Source organism: Barbus barbus (genome assembly GCF_936440315.1).
Source record: "Barbus barbus genome assembly, chromosome: 43".
In the NCBI taxonomy this organism is placed as follows: domain Eukaryota; kingdom Metazoa; phylum Chordata; class Actinopteri; order Cypriniformes; family Cyprinidae; genus Barbus; species Barbus barbus.
The window spans coordinates 9034291-9047355 of NC_136721.1; the positions used below are offsets into that span (position 1 = coordinate 9034291).

At 37.6% G+C, this 13065-nt stretch overlaps 1 protein-coding gene across 1 annotated transcript; it reads left to right on the plus strand.

The window, feature by feature from the left end:
* Positions 1–5519: 5519 nt before the first annotated feature.
* LOC306862125 (putative monooxygenase p33MONOX) lies at positions 5520–11845 on the plus strand. The gene is made up of 9 exons (XM_079404768.1): positions 5520–5831; positions 6321–6442; positions 8375–8483; positions 8701–8894; positions 9076–9187; positions 9286–9410; positions 9509–9612; positions 9707–9867; positions 10717–11845. Exons 3-9 carry the CDS (start codon positions 8459–8461, stop codon positions 10926–10928), a joined length of 933 nt encoding a protein of 310 aa, XP_079260894.1. The 5' UTR covers positions 5520–5831; positions 6321–6442; positions 8375–8458; the 3' UTR covers positions 10929–11845.
* Positions 11846–13065: the final 1220 nt, after the last annotated feature.

The window sequence follows — 13065 nt, forward strand, 5'->3', positions numbered from 1 at the left end:
TAAAGTGTTAGAAGATATTAAACAGACAGTCTACTAATACTCTAATGACTGCTAGTTGACATGTAGTTGCAAAGTTACTTACTGTTAGTAGAATGTCTAAAGTGGACTATCAAAATAAAGTGTTACCGCCTCTCCTCAGTGCAAGACACAAAAAAACACCTGAAGGACCACAAGATGGTGAGAAATAAGATTCTCTGGTCTGATGAGACCAAGATATAACTTTTTGGCCTTAATTCTAAGCGGTATGTGTGGAGAAAACCAGGCACTGCTCATCACCTGTCCAATACAGTCCCAACAGTGAAGCATGGTGGTGGCAGCATCATGCTGTGGGGGTGTTTTTCAGCTGCAGGGACAGGACAACTGGTTGCAATCAAGGGAAAGATGAATGCGGCCAAGTACAGGGATATCCTGGACGAAAACCTTCTCCAGAGTGCTCAGGACCTCAGACTGGGCCGAAGGTTTACCCTCCAACAAGACAATGACCCTAAGCATACAGCTAAAATAACGAAGGAGTGGCTTCACAACAACTCCGTGACTGTTCTTGAATGGCCCAGCCAGAGCCCTGACTTAAACCCAATTGAGCATCTCCGGAGAGACCTAAAAATGGCTGTCCACCAACGTTTACCATCCAACCTGACAGAACTGGAGAGGATCTGCAAGGAGGAATGGCAGAGGATCCCCAAATCCAGGTGTGAAAAACTTGTTGCATCTTTCCCAAAAAGACTCATGGCTGTATTAGATCAAAAGGGTGCTTCTACTAAATACTGAGCAAAGGGACTGAATACTTAGGACCATGTGATATTTCAGTTTTTCTTTTTTAATAAATCTCCAAAAATGTCAACAATTCTGTGTTTTTCTGTCAATATGGGGTGCTGTGTGTACATTAATGAGAAAAAAAAAAGAACTTAAATGATTTTAGCAAATGGCTGCAATATAACTGTAACAGAACTGTTTGTTTAGTTTCCTTTTTGTCCTTATTTGGTTATTCCTGTTTTAGTTTCTGACCTAGTTCTGTTAATTAGTTATATGCATCACCTGTGTTTGATTCAATTATCTTGTTTTCTCGTTTGTTCCAGCCCCTTTATAAGTCCTCAGTTCTGCCTTTGTGTTTGTCTGATCTTAAGTTAACATATGTCAAACGTGTGTTGATGCTGTTCATTAAAGATTCCTACTTTCGTTTATGCTTTTGTCGAGCGCCTTTTCATCTACAACCACAGACCGTTACAGAAGATCAGACCGACACAGAAGATGGGCGAGCTCGCGCAGTTTTTTGGTTTGGCTTACGCCAACCGGGACCCAGCAAGTTTTGTGTTGGCTTTTGCGCCTCTCGCCCTCGCCAGCTCTCTTGATGGGGAACCATCAAGATGCTGCTCCGGCTCGGGCTCAATTACCACCAACAGCGAGAGCTCCCAGACACCTCCGACCTCGATTAGAGAGAAGCCATCATCCGGTGTCTGGAGAGCCTCCGACCCCGAGTCGGAGCCCTACCCACGGCGATGAATGTTCCGCCGGCGGCGAGGAGGATACCGCCGCAACAGGCGATGAACTTTACGGCGATGATGGTCCCGTCCAGCCCACCTGAGTTCCCGCTGGTCCCGTCCAGCCCACCTGAGTTCCCGCTGGTCCCGTCCAGCCCACCTGAGTTCCCGCAGGTCCCGTCCAGCCCACCTGAGTTCCCGCTGGTCCCGTCCAGCCCACCTGAGTTCCCGCTGGTCCTTTTATTATTAGAAGCTCTATGTATTTGTTAGTCCACACCATAGTACTAGCAAATTCTTTGTCATATATTTCAGTTTCTTTTGCTATTAAATCTCCTGTCCAGCCAAAACTTTCCTTTTTCCTCCTCTCCTTCTCCCAACAATTCTGTAGCACCTTTTTCGTTGGATGATTTTCCCCATGCCCTCTTAAATTAATCCAATAGTTAGCTACCAATTGTTTCCTTCATATCCATAGAGGCATTTCACCTGCTTCAACCTGAAGTGCACACACTGGGGAAGTTCTAATTGCCCCTAAACATATTCTTAAAGCTCATGCCTGCACAACATCCAATTCAGTTTGGATCCAACATCCAACACAGATTTTGCTGCTGACCCATACACAGTACAACCATAATCTAATTTAGACCTTATTCGTGTAAATATATTTCAGAGCTGAAAAACTTGCTCCCCATTCCAATCCTGCAAGAAACATCATTACATTAAGCACTTTTTTTACATTTATAAACTGTGTACTTAATATGTTCCCTCCACATTAGTTTTGTGTCAAAATATACAAGAATCTAAAACACTCTACTTTCTCTAAAGTGGTTCCAAACATTTCCACCTTGCACTCCTTAGCCTTCTTTTTATTTGTAAAGATCATTACTTTTGTTGTTTTTTTCCACTGAGAACTTAAAATCCCCATTTTGTCCCAGACTCTTCAGCTTCATTAATTCCCTTTTGTAATTTCTTGGTTATAAATTCACCATTTCTTCCTCTCTTCCATATAGCTCCATCATCTCCAAATAGGGATCTCCCCGTATCCACTGGAAGCTCTAAGTATACAGTCAGGTCCATAAATATTGGGACATCGTCACAATTCTAACATTTTTGGCTCTATACACCACCACAATGGATTTTAAATGAAACGAACAAGATGTGCTTTAACTGCAGACTGTCAGCTTTAATTTGATTGGGTATTTACATCCAAATCAGGTGAACGGTGAACCTACCTCCTGGAGAGTGTTCTTGATCTGGCCAACTGTTGTGAAGGGTGTTTTCTTCACCAGGGAAAGAATTCTTCGGTCATCCACCACAGTTGTTTTCCGTGGTCTTCCGGGTCTTTTGGTGTTGCTGAGCTCACCGGTGCGTTCCTTCTTTTTAAGAATGTTCCAAACAGTTGTTTTGGCCACGCCTAATGTTTTTGCTATCTCTCTGATGGGTTTGTTTTGTTTTTTCAGCCTAATGATGGCTTGCTTCACTGATAGTGACAGCTCTTTGGATCTCATCTTGACAGTTGACAGCAACAGATTCCAAATGCAAATAGCACACTTGAAATTAACTCTGGACCTTTTATCTGCTCATTGTAATTGGGATAGTGAGGGAATAACACACACCTGGCCATGGAACAGTTGAGAAGCCAATTGTCCCATTACTTTTGGTCCCTTAACAAGTGGGAGGCACATATGCAAACTGTTGTAATTCCTACACCGTTCACCTGATTTGGATGTAAATACCCTCAAATTAAAGCTGACAGTCTGCAGTTAAAGCACATCTTGTTCGTTTCATTTGAAATCCATTGTGGTGGTGTATAGAGCCAAAAATGTTAGAATTGTGTCGATGTCCCAATATTTATGGACCTGACTGTATATCATTAATCATGATGGAAAATAAAATTGGGCTAATTACACTCCCTTGTGGTGTCCCGTTTTCTACATTATATTGTTGTGATACTACTTGTCCTATCTTTACCTGTGTAATCCTTCCATCTAAAAAATCCATGATCCATTTGAACATTTTCCCTCCAACTCCCATTAAATGCAATTTAATTAAAAGTCCCTCCCCCTACATCATGTTGTGCGCCTTCTCCACATCAAAAAACACTGCTCCCACTGTCTCTTTATTTACTTGAGCTTTTCTTATCTCATCCTCCAAATTTATTACCGGATCCATAGTATTTCTTCCTTTTCTAAATCTGCGTTGACAACTATCAATTATAGAGCGCCATTTCATCAGATTTGTATATTAAATCATTTATAAATCCACACAATCTCAGGATCGCGGTTTCAAAATAAAACTTCAAACCCTCACTCTGAGTTTTGATGTCCACATATTCATTTAATTACAGTGTTATAGCATTTCTGTCCTAAAGAAATGGCCAAATATTAAAGATTAAGTGGACATTTGAATTAAATGGTGTTTTGTCAATATTAAATATTAAACAGTGATGTGTAAAAACAATCATCTTTGTTGTAATTCGTAATCTACATTAGCTCTATTGTTTATAATACATTATGTATTTTAACAGTTTTGTTCAATAAAACCATATAATTTCTTGCTTTTGATACTTTATTTGAACTCATTATTAGTGCATCATTGCTATTATATGTGTATTTTAAGTCATTTTAAAGGCTATTGTTCATTTACATATATTTTTATTACCACAAAAAAATTAATAATAATTATAGGGCCCTATGAAATCCGTTTTATTTCCAAATTTAGTTTTTTTCCATTTTCATTATTCTATGCTCTGTTTTAATGGTTAAATTAAATTGTATTAATCAAAAAGCCTGTCTAATTAATTGAGATTTACAGTTTTATCTTTACCAAATTCTGTTTTCCATTATTTTCTGGATTCCATTTTAATAGTTCCATTAAATTTGAATAATCAAAAGCATCTCCAATTAATTGATTTTATTAAAAAAAAAAAAAAAAATCAGAAATACTGCACATTTACATTTTTCTCCTAAATAAATTCTGGTAAATAATATTTCTGGTAACTACTCCTTTAAAAAGTGTTTTTTGATTATAATTGTATTATTAGTAGACTAGAACACGTGGATATGTTGTCATTCTTACACTATAATACTGAACTTTGATTTCAGTGATTTGAACTATGAGATGGACACTTGCTTCTTGCACTCTATGTTGCACTTCACTTTTGTGTTAAAAAAGGATTTCATAGAAATTTGGATGCCATTTAGTTTAATAAAATATAGTTTAATAAAACATTTTTAAGTAAAATTTTTGATTTTTTGTTAATCGATTAATTAGTCGATAGATTCATCAAAATAAAATCGTTAGTGGCTGCCCTAAAAAATCTAAATTTTGAAAAAATAGCTTTTAAATCTGTCCACATGAAGTCCTTAGCAATGCATATTACTAATCAAAATTAAGTTTTGATATATTTACGGTAGGAAATTTACAAAATATCTTCATGGAACATGATCTTTACTTAATATCCAAATGATTTTTGGCATAAAAGAAAATTTTTACAAATATAACCGTGCTACTTATGACTGGTTTTGTGGTCCAGGCCTCCAGGGTCACATATGATCAAATAAATAACCTAAACTGAAGCTTCTAATAAACTGATCATAAGTTTAGTGCCATTACAGAAAATTGGTGATGTTTCTGTAATTAAAACAAACATATTTATAACAGCTAATCACAGGTGGTCATCCTAGTCCTGCCATAGAAAAACAGAGGGAGAAGAGGACAGCTAACACGGAAAGAGAAGAAACAACACAGCGTGAATATACCAGAAAAACTGCAGAATTGAAAGACTGTGAAATGAAAGTTTATAGAAATGCAGGTAGAATAAAACACGTTTCTTGGACTTTTATGACCGTTTACTACGACATAAAAGTGAGTAAATAGGTGCGTTCGACTTGAAGCGGCGCTGCGCAGAATGATCAGTGTATGATATCAAAGTATCGCGACAGCGATTCAAAAGCTTAAGGATCAGTCTGATCTCTTATCGCTCTCGCGGTACTTTGATGTCATTCTGCGCAGCGCCGCTTCAAGTCGAACGCACCTAATGATAACTAATTAATAATTGTGCTTGTGTGAAGTATCTCGCATAGCTGCTAGATCTTTATAGTCTTTTACTGCCCCGTGTGGCTCGTTGAAGTACTGCAGCAGCTGCGCAGATAATAACAGCCCGAAGTATCGCGAGATTGCGCGGGGACTGCACAGCTGTGTTGTGTTAAGAAATGGGAAGTTATGGCAGATACAAAGGCCAACTCTTCTCAAACATCTGTGATGTGTAATTTAGCCATTCAGTTACAAGTGCCCTTAGTACCTCTGCTGGCCTGTTAGCTGCTGTAGAGAAGGCGCGGGAGCACACTTCAGCAGGTACACGCTCGCGAACGCATCACTCAAACCGGTTTCAGGTCGCCAAAACTGGATTTGAACAGCTAGTCTGCTAATTTACATACCGTTTAACAATTATTGTCGTATTTGTTAAAATATGTGGTGGTGTTCAGTAAAAGATTCGTTGTTCCTTTTCTACTTTCAAACTTAAGCGAAGTTATGTTTGAAAACTAAAGCGAGCTGTTGTGTTTAAAGCTAGTGCGTTAGCTTTTGATGTTAGCAGAGATCAGTAACTACTGGGCATCTTACATAACATCAGCAGGAGCAGGACAGCTCGTGTAATCCCATTCCCAGCATGCACTGATTCTCACGACACTACTGCTCACTCTTGCGTTAGCTCTTACATTTTAAATACAGTTTAGTGTTATTGTAGATTCAGATGCATTTGTAGTGTGTGGAATTTAGCAGTCAACTGGTTTATATTGCAGGCAGTCAAAACTTTTTAAATTTTCTGCTTTTTTTTTTCTCTAGCTCTTTCTGTCTTTTACTCGCTGTGCTCGCCCTGGTGACCCACAATGCTGAGTGAGCAAACCTCAGCTTGTCAGCAAGATCAACCTGTGCTCTAGCAGTGGTGCTTTGGCTGTCCTTCACTGGTAAGAGATGGTCACTTTTGATTTAATAAAGCGCACGTGTGTAGATAAGAATAGATATGTTTTTGAAATCTAAACGATAAAATCTCTCCCAGCTTGGAGCGATTTCCATTTTACTAGCACTAAAAAATGATTGTTTAAAGAATGTTTGGTCTCAGATATGCATACATGCGTACTTTGAATATCTACATTTATTATGTTAGCAGACAGAGGTATGCACTGGGAATTATATTTGTCATTACTAACTGCATAATAAAGATAGAAATGGAGTGTCATTGTATTGGACATAGGAAGAGTGAGTATGGTTAAATGGACACCATATGGGAATGTTTTAGAAATGGTGTTTATAGGGTTGGGAGATATGGACAAAATTATTATTATTATTATTATTTTTCGGTGTCATTCAATATCAGTGTTTATCATGATGTGTTTAGTCCATACCATTTATGGGGAAGGAAAGGCACACCACGTTTGTTAGACCTCAGGTAACAACTCCATAGAGTAAGCTACCTATTAAACCAGTGTTTTCCCTGGATTCTGTTCTTTATGACAGATGTATTATCAAAAATGATGATGTCTAAAGAAACTAATTCCTAAAACATTGACAGTTTAATTAATCTTTTAAAATCAAATAATTAATTTGCATCAAATAAGGTGCTGTAAAAATTAGTTTGCTGTATAAATTAAAACATTTAATTAATTTTGTATGTTCTTTATTATGTGTATAATAATAATAATAATAATAATAATAATAATAACAATTTTAATAAATTATATTGATGTAGTAATAGTTATTATTATTATTATTATTATTATTATTATTAATTCATTATTATTATTTAATTTTGGTGGGTTGTTGTAAAGGTTTTAAGTGTTTTTGTCAACAGTTTTTAATCAAATGATATGAAGTTATTTTGTCATGTGAGATGCTCATAGACCAAAAGGGGGTTTTAAGCATAAAAAAAAAAGATTAAAGTGTAATATTTCTGAATGTGTTTTTTTTATTCGTTTACTTTTTTCAGAGCAAAAAATAAAATTAACCATGATTTACAGAAAACAAAATGTAATTCAGTGTAACAATAGCTTGTATATCAAAAAATCTTGTCAGGCAGATGTGGAACAAGAATCATTCGATCATGTTAAAAGACACTATTTAGGGATCACGGTGCAGCCCCCAAAATCTTAGTTCATTGTCATTTTAAGTATTTACCCATCTTTGCCACTATCCTTCAAACCATTAGGTTTTACTCATTTGTAATCACTTTTTATTTTATACACTAATAAGTACAGGTCAGTATAGCATGCTTATTTTTTTTACATAAACATCTGTTATGCTGAATGACAATAGAAATGTATTTCACCAATATTTTAACTTTTTCACATTTTGAAACATTAAAGTAGACACGTTACTTGCATTCAGAATGCTTTCTATGTATATAGAATAAATTTTGTCAATTTAATTTGATGCGGACACAAATGGTACATCTTGTCCTTGATCCTCATATAGATTTCACCATATGCCATCATGCATGCTTCAGTATGTACAGTAGATGAAACCGCAGCTCTCACTGAACACAAAACATGAAGATTATGCAGACATTTTAGCATCATGCATCCGATTGTGTAGATATAGGCTAGAAATTGAATTCTATATTAAGTTTATTATCGATATTGTGTATTATCACACATCCCTTGGTGTGAAATATTTGTCCAAAAATATCAGGGATCTTTGAATTTCAGCCGCTCTGTCAATGTTGATGTTCTGTGATCCTTTGCACAATGATGCAGAGGATCAGTTGGACTGCGTAGCAGAGGATTGCAGAACTGGGTTTTTTTCATGATTAATCTGAGGCTGCTGGATGGTTCTTTGGTCTTAAACTCAAATATTCCTTGGTTAATGCGTTACTTGTTCCTTTCTCTTAATGTCTTCTATAGATTTGATCCAGTCCCATCTGATTGGGTTTGTCCAGGCTGTCGTCTTTTTTTGGTCCAACAGAAACACTTCATTCAGTAGCCGTAATGTCCAGACCTGGAGACCTTCCAGGTAAAGGAGAGAGGCCTGTTTATTTTACTCATTGCAGTGCATAAAATTACTTTCTAATGTCTTGTCAAGGGTTTTAACATACTTTCCCCTTTATTTTGAATAGCTTTAAGATACAGTATATGACATCAAAATATGACAACGGTTTCTCTTTTTAAATGCATTAAATTGTGGCTGTTTGTTCAGATGTTGTTGACAGTGCTTTGCTCTTTTACCTCAGCCCTGGAAGCAGGTCCAGGTTCTTCAGATGGACTCCTCGGGGGAATGTCCATCCCTGTTGGGATGACCCGTCGAGCTCTCAGCTATGATGAAAATCTTGAGCGCCCTATGTCTCCACCTCCATCTGACATTAATATTAACAACCTGTGGAGGCGGCCTGTTATACCTGAGAGGAAGTTTGCACGACTTGCTGAGGTGTGTGTGCATTGCTTTTCTCTGACCAGATTTATTATTAATCTGACTCAGATTTTTTTTATAGACATTATCATTTTTAAAACCCATTTTAACCACCTGGGGGCACTCCATACAACAATTTAAGAACTGCTGCTGTTGGCTAATTCTAACAATTCTTCTGGTATGTCCTGTTTGTGTTTAGGAGGATGAGTCAGAAGGAGGGGTAAAACAAAGTGCTACCTTTGAATCCACTAAACCTCCAATCCCTGTGGTGAAAGCTAAAGCCTCGTCTGTCATGAACTCCCTCTTCAGCAGTAAGAATGCTATGATGATGCTGCTTTATGTATCACATTTCAAGTGTTAACTGGTGTAAAACAGTGGCCTTAATGGGACCTGTTACATTGCATTGCAGAGCAGACCCAGGAGAGCATGCACAAGTTTGAGAAGCAGGCAGGACTGACTGATACAGGCTACACCCCTCACAAAGGCCTGAGTGCAGAGGAGACCCGCTACCATCGTCTGGCAGAATCAATGCATGTAGGCAGAGATAATCACTTCGACAGGCTTAAATGTCAAAGTGATCTGACGTCTCTGAAACTGTTTAATATAGAAATCATGTGTTTTGGATGTTGTAGAAGCTTCAAATGCAAAGCATAGATGCCAAAGAAGAGAAACAGCCATCGTCTGGTCAGTCGACGCCTGCCGGGACTCCTCAGTCCTCACCCAAGCAGAAACGCAGGTGCTGAATGAGTCCGCAGCTTCACATCCTCTCTTTTGTATTAATCAAATTGTGGACTGAAAAATGAGATGGTAATTTTGTGTGTGTTTGGCAGGGGATGGTTCAGCAGTCAGGGTTCCACCGCTTCTCTCACAGGCTCTGAGATGAGCACCAGTTCCAGCTCCAGCATAGATCTGGCTTCCAGTGATGGACCTGTAGAACGCTGGGGCGCTTTTGGACCACGACCTCAAGTCAGCAAGTCCACAACTGACCCAGGTACAGATCCAACCATACAAACGGTGCATTTTACATATAAACGATCTTTTCTGCATATTCTCTTTAAATTTTAAATTTAACCTAATGGCCCCCAGATGTGTTAAAATAAACCTTTCTAACAGTCAATCATAAACTCAATCATAAAAAAAAATGATTTCCTCTTATCATTCCTACATTGACCTTACCCTATCATTCATTCAGCACAGGAGACACATTAACAGTAGATTTTTATGATTTTGTTATAATACAGCATATTCCAACCTTTCTGAAGTGGCCATGTACCTTCAAGGTTTGGGGAAGTTACTTTGAAATTGTTTAATCGTCATGCTACTTATAATTTAGAATATTTGTAGTAAAAAAGCCTTTATTGATTGATTTTTGATTTGGCAAAATCAAAACCAAGAATGAGAATAAATATTTTATTCACATTCCCTTCAAGGTTGCTCACTTGAGTTTTTACTTTCCTTGAAGATAAACATATTAAGCAGGACATTTGCTTCTATTTTACAATTAAGCATTTTAACTGTATTTCTGATTAAGCAATTATAAGAATCTACTTTTAAACTTTTTAAACCCATTTTACATCATTTAGACCAGCCAAATTCTCATGTTTATCCAAGGCCTTTCATCTGTATGTATTAACCCCTGCAGAGACCAACTCTGTTCTACGTTAACACTACATGACTAATCGCATTGGAGGACCAGAACTAGCTGCTGTATAAAATGGTTTAAAACTCTGCAGAGAGCTTTTTACACCTGCATTGCTCCAGATGTTAGAAGTTACTGCCCCCCCCCCCCCCCCCCCCCACACACACACACACACCTAACGTCATTCCTGTATGTTCACAGGGGGCTTTGCCCTGCAGTCCTACAAGGGAGCTCAGAAACCCTCCCCTATGGAAGTGATGAAAGCCCAGGCCACCCGCTTGGCCGAGGACCCCACCAACTTCAAAGCTCCCCCCAAGATGGAGATCCCCACCATGGAGGCGAAGAGACCGATGACCCGACCTCACAAACTCAAACACCGGGACATGAACGTCCTGACACCCTCTGGATTCTGAGAGAACTCCCTACGTGTATCTCAGCTGTACACATAGTGAACCCGTAGCTTGTCTGCCCTCTCTCTCTTATTCCCTTGTGCTGTCTTGTTGTCGGGTCACTGCAGTAGTAATTACTTTTCCCTATCACAGACTCATCCTTTTGCTAGTGTCTTAAGTAAATGTTCGTCCTCAGTAGTTGTTGTGTGAGTGTGTAGCATTTTTGTTGGTGCTGTTGTCTTTTGTTAGCCTCTTCCTTGCTTTGCCTTTTAATTTTTCTGAAAAGTGTTTAAGTTGGTATGTTTGAGAGTGTGCGTGCCTTGATGTTTTTGGATATACTGTGATGTAATTATTCATGGCTTGACTATGAACAAAAGCAGTGTTTTTGTGTGATGGGTCTTTCGTTCCATCACATAGCAACTTAGAAATCTGCCTAGAGCAATTGTCATATTGAGAAATGATGTTGTGATTTCTTGTGTAATATCATCAATACACAATGGGTTCAGTGATAACTTAATTCTTTAAGTCTTTGCTGTTGTGTATTATGACGTTTAGCATCGTTGTCGAAGATGGTGTGACAAATGACAAGGGCACGAAAATTGAAGGCTAAACAACTTTGGCTGAAATTTTATTTAATGAAGCTGCTCTGGACAGAGAATTTCTTATATTTTTGTTAATGATTTCAATTTCTCAAGGTCGAATGTATTTGCTTTGATCTTGTTGGATCTGTTAATACATGAATAAATGCACATGCCTTATTTCACCTCAATTCTTGCAATTTACTGTTCACTGTTATTGGTTGTAGCACTGATAAAGAAAGTTCAAAACTTATTGAACCCATCTAAAACAAATCTTTTATGGGTACATGCAAGCTATTAAACATATTTAACTGTACAGTATTCATTTTTTGTAATCTTTTAAAAATAAAGAACAGATTGTTTAAAATGAATGCATTTAGTATTGAAAACTCTGTACACACTGCTTTCGATATAACATTTATATACATAAACTACATGCAGTATTGATCAACAATTAAAAGTTAAAAATAATGGAAAATTATTGTCCAGCAAGGACACATACAATTGATCAAAAGATTTAAATGATCTTTTGAAATTTTATAAAACGTTTACACAAACTTAAGCAGCAAAACTTTTTTCAACATTGATAATAAATGAGAACCATATAAATAACTGAACACCAGTTATAACTGTTTATAATTGGTCACCAAATCAGTCTTTTCAGATAATATCTGAAGGATTTTGTGACACTTGAAGATGCTAAAAAGATTCACTAAAGACAGTGAAAATTCAGCTTTGCTATCAGAGGTATAAATGACATTTAAAAACAAAACAAAAAAGTTTCAAATTGTAATATGTTACAGTATTACCGTTTTACTGTAAAATGCAGCCTAGGGTTGTGTGTGTGATAAATTTACCCAGAAATGAGCTAAACCTGATAAAAATAAAATCCCCAAAGACTCATTTTGGAACGTTCTTGACTGTAAAAACAGTACAAGTATTTTTGTTTGTTTGTTTTGTAAAAATATAAAACGTTTTCTGTTTTTACTTATAACTAGCTAGAGGTCTGTGCAGTGTGCCTCTTTAGATAGTTCTCTCTCTCTCTCTCTCTCTCTCTCTGTGTGTGTGTGTGTGTGTGTGTGTGTGTGTTCTGGTCATGTGACATCTTCCCTCCTTCTTGTAATGCATTTATCTGCACTAGGAGGCAGTGGCCTCCCAAAAGTCTTCTCTTTTGGTGTAGAAACTCTCCTCAGATGTATTATCACAGAAATACACTTCACTGGGTTAACTGAAACAGAAATGAAACTGAAATGAAGTTTATCTTTGATGTAATTATATGATTATCAAAACTCTATAATAGCAGCTGATATTGAACAATGTCATATCAAACCAACACTCTGAAACTAACATCCAATTCATCCTTCCCAGTGTTTTCCCTGTGTTTCTCTGGTTCATATGCTGCTCCATTGGCAGTCTCCTCACATCTTATGCTGCCATGGTAAACACGCTTTCCTGGAAGTCCAGCCCCCACCACCCTCCACCCAACAGTACTCACTCTCTCACACAAGCTCACCTCCTCCCAAAGTCCTTTCCAATCCCCCTATGACGTTGTACTTTTACACGCTGACACATCGTAGGTCATT

Bases quoted from the DNA above. Each gene is read 5' to 3' on its own strand.
- LOC306862125 (XM_079404768.1), top strand. From the start codon at position 8,459: ATGTCCAGACCTGGAGACCTTCCAG. The intron at 8,484-8,700 runs GTAAAGGAGAGA...CTTTTACCTCAG, and splicing joins CAGACCTGGAGACCTTCCAG to CCCTGGAAGCAGGTCCAGGT. The intron at 8,895-9,075 runs GTGTGTGTGCAT...GTTTGTGTTTAG, and splicing joins AGTTTGCACGACTTGCTGAG to GAGGATGAGTCAGAAGGAGG.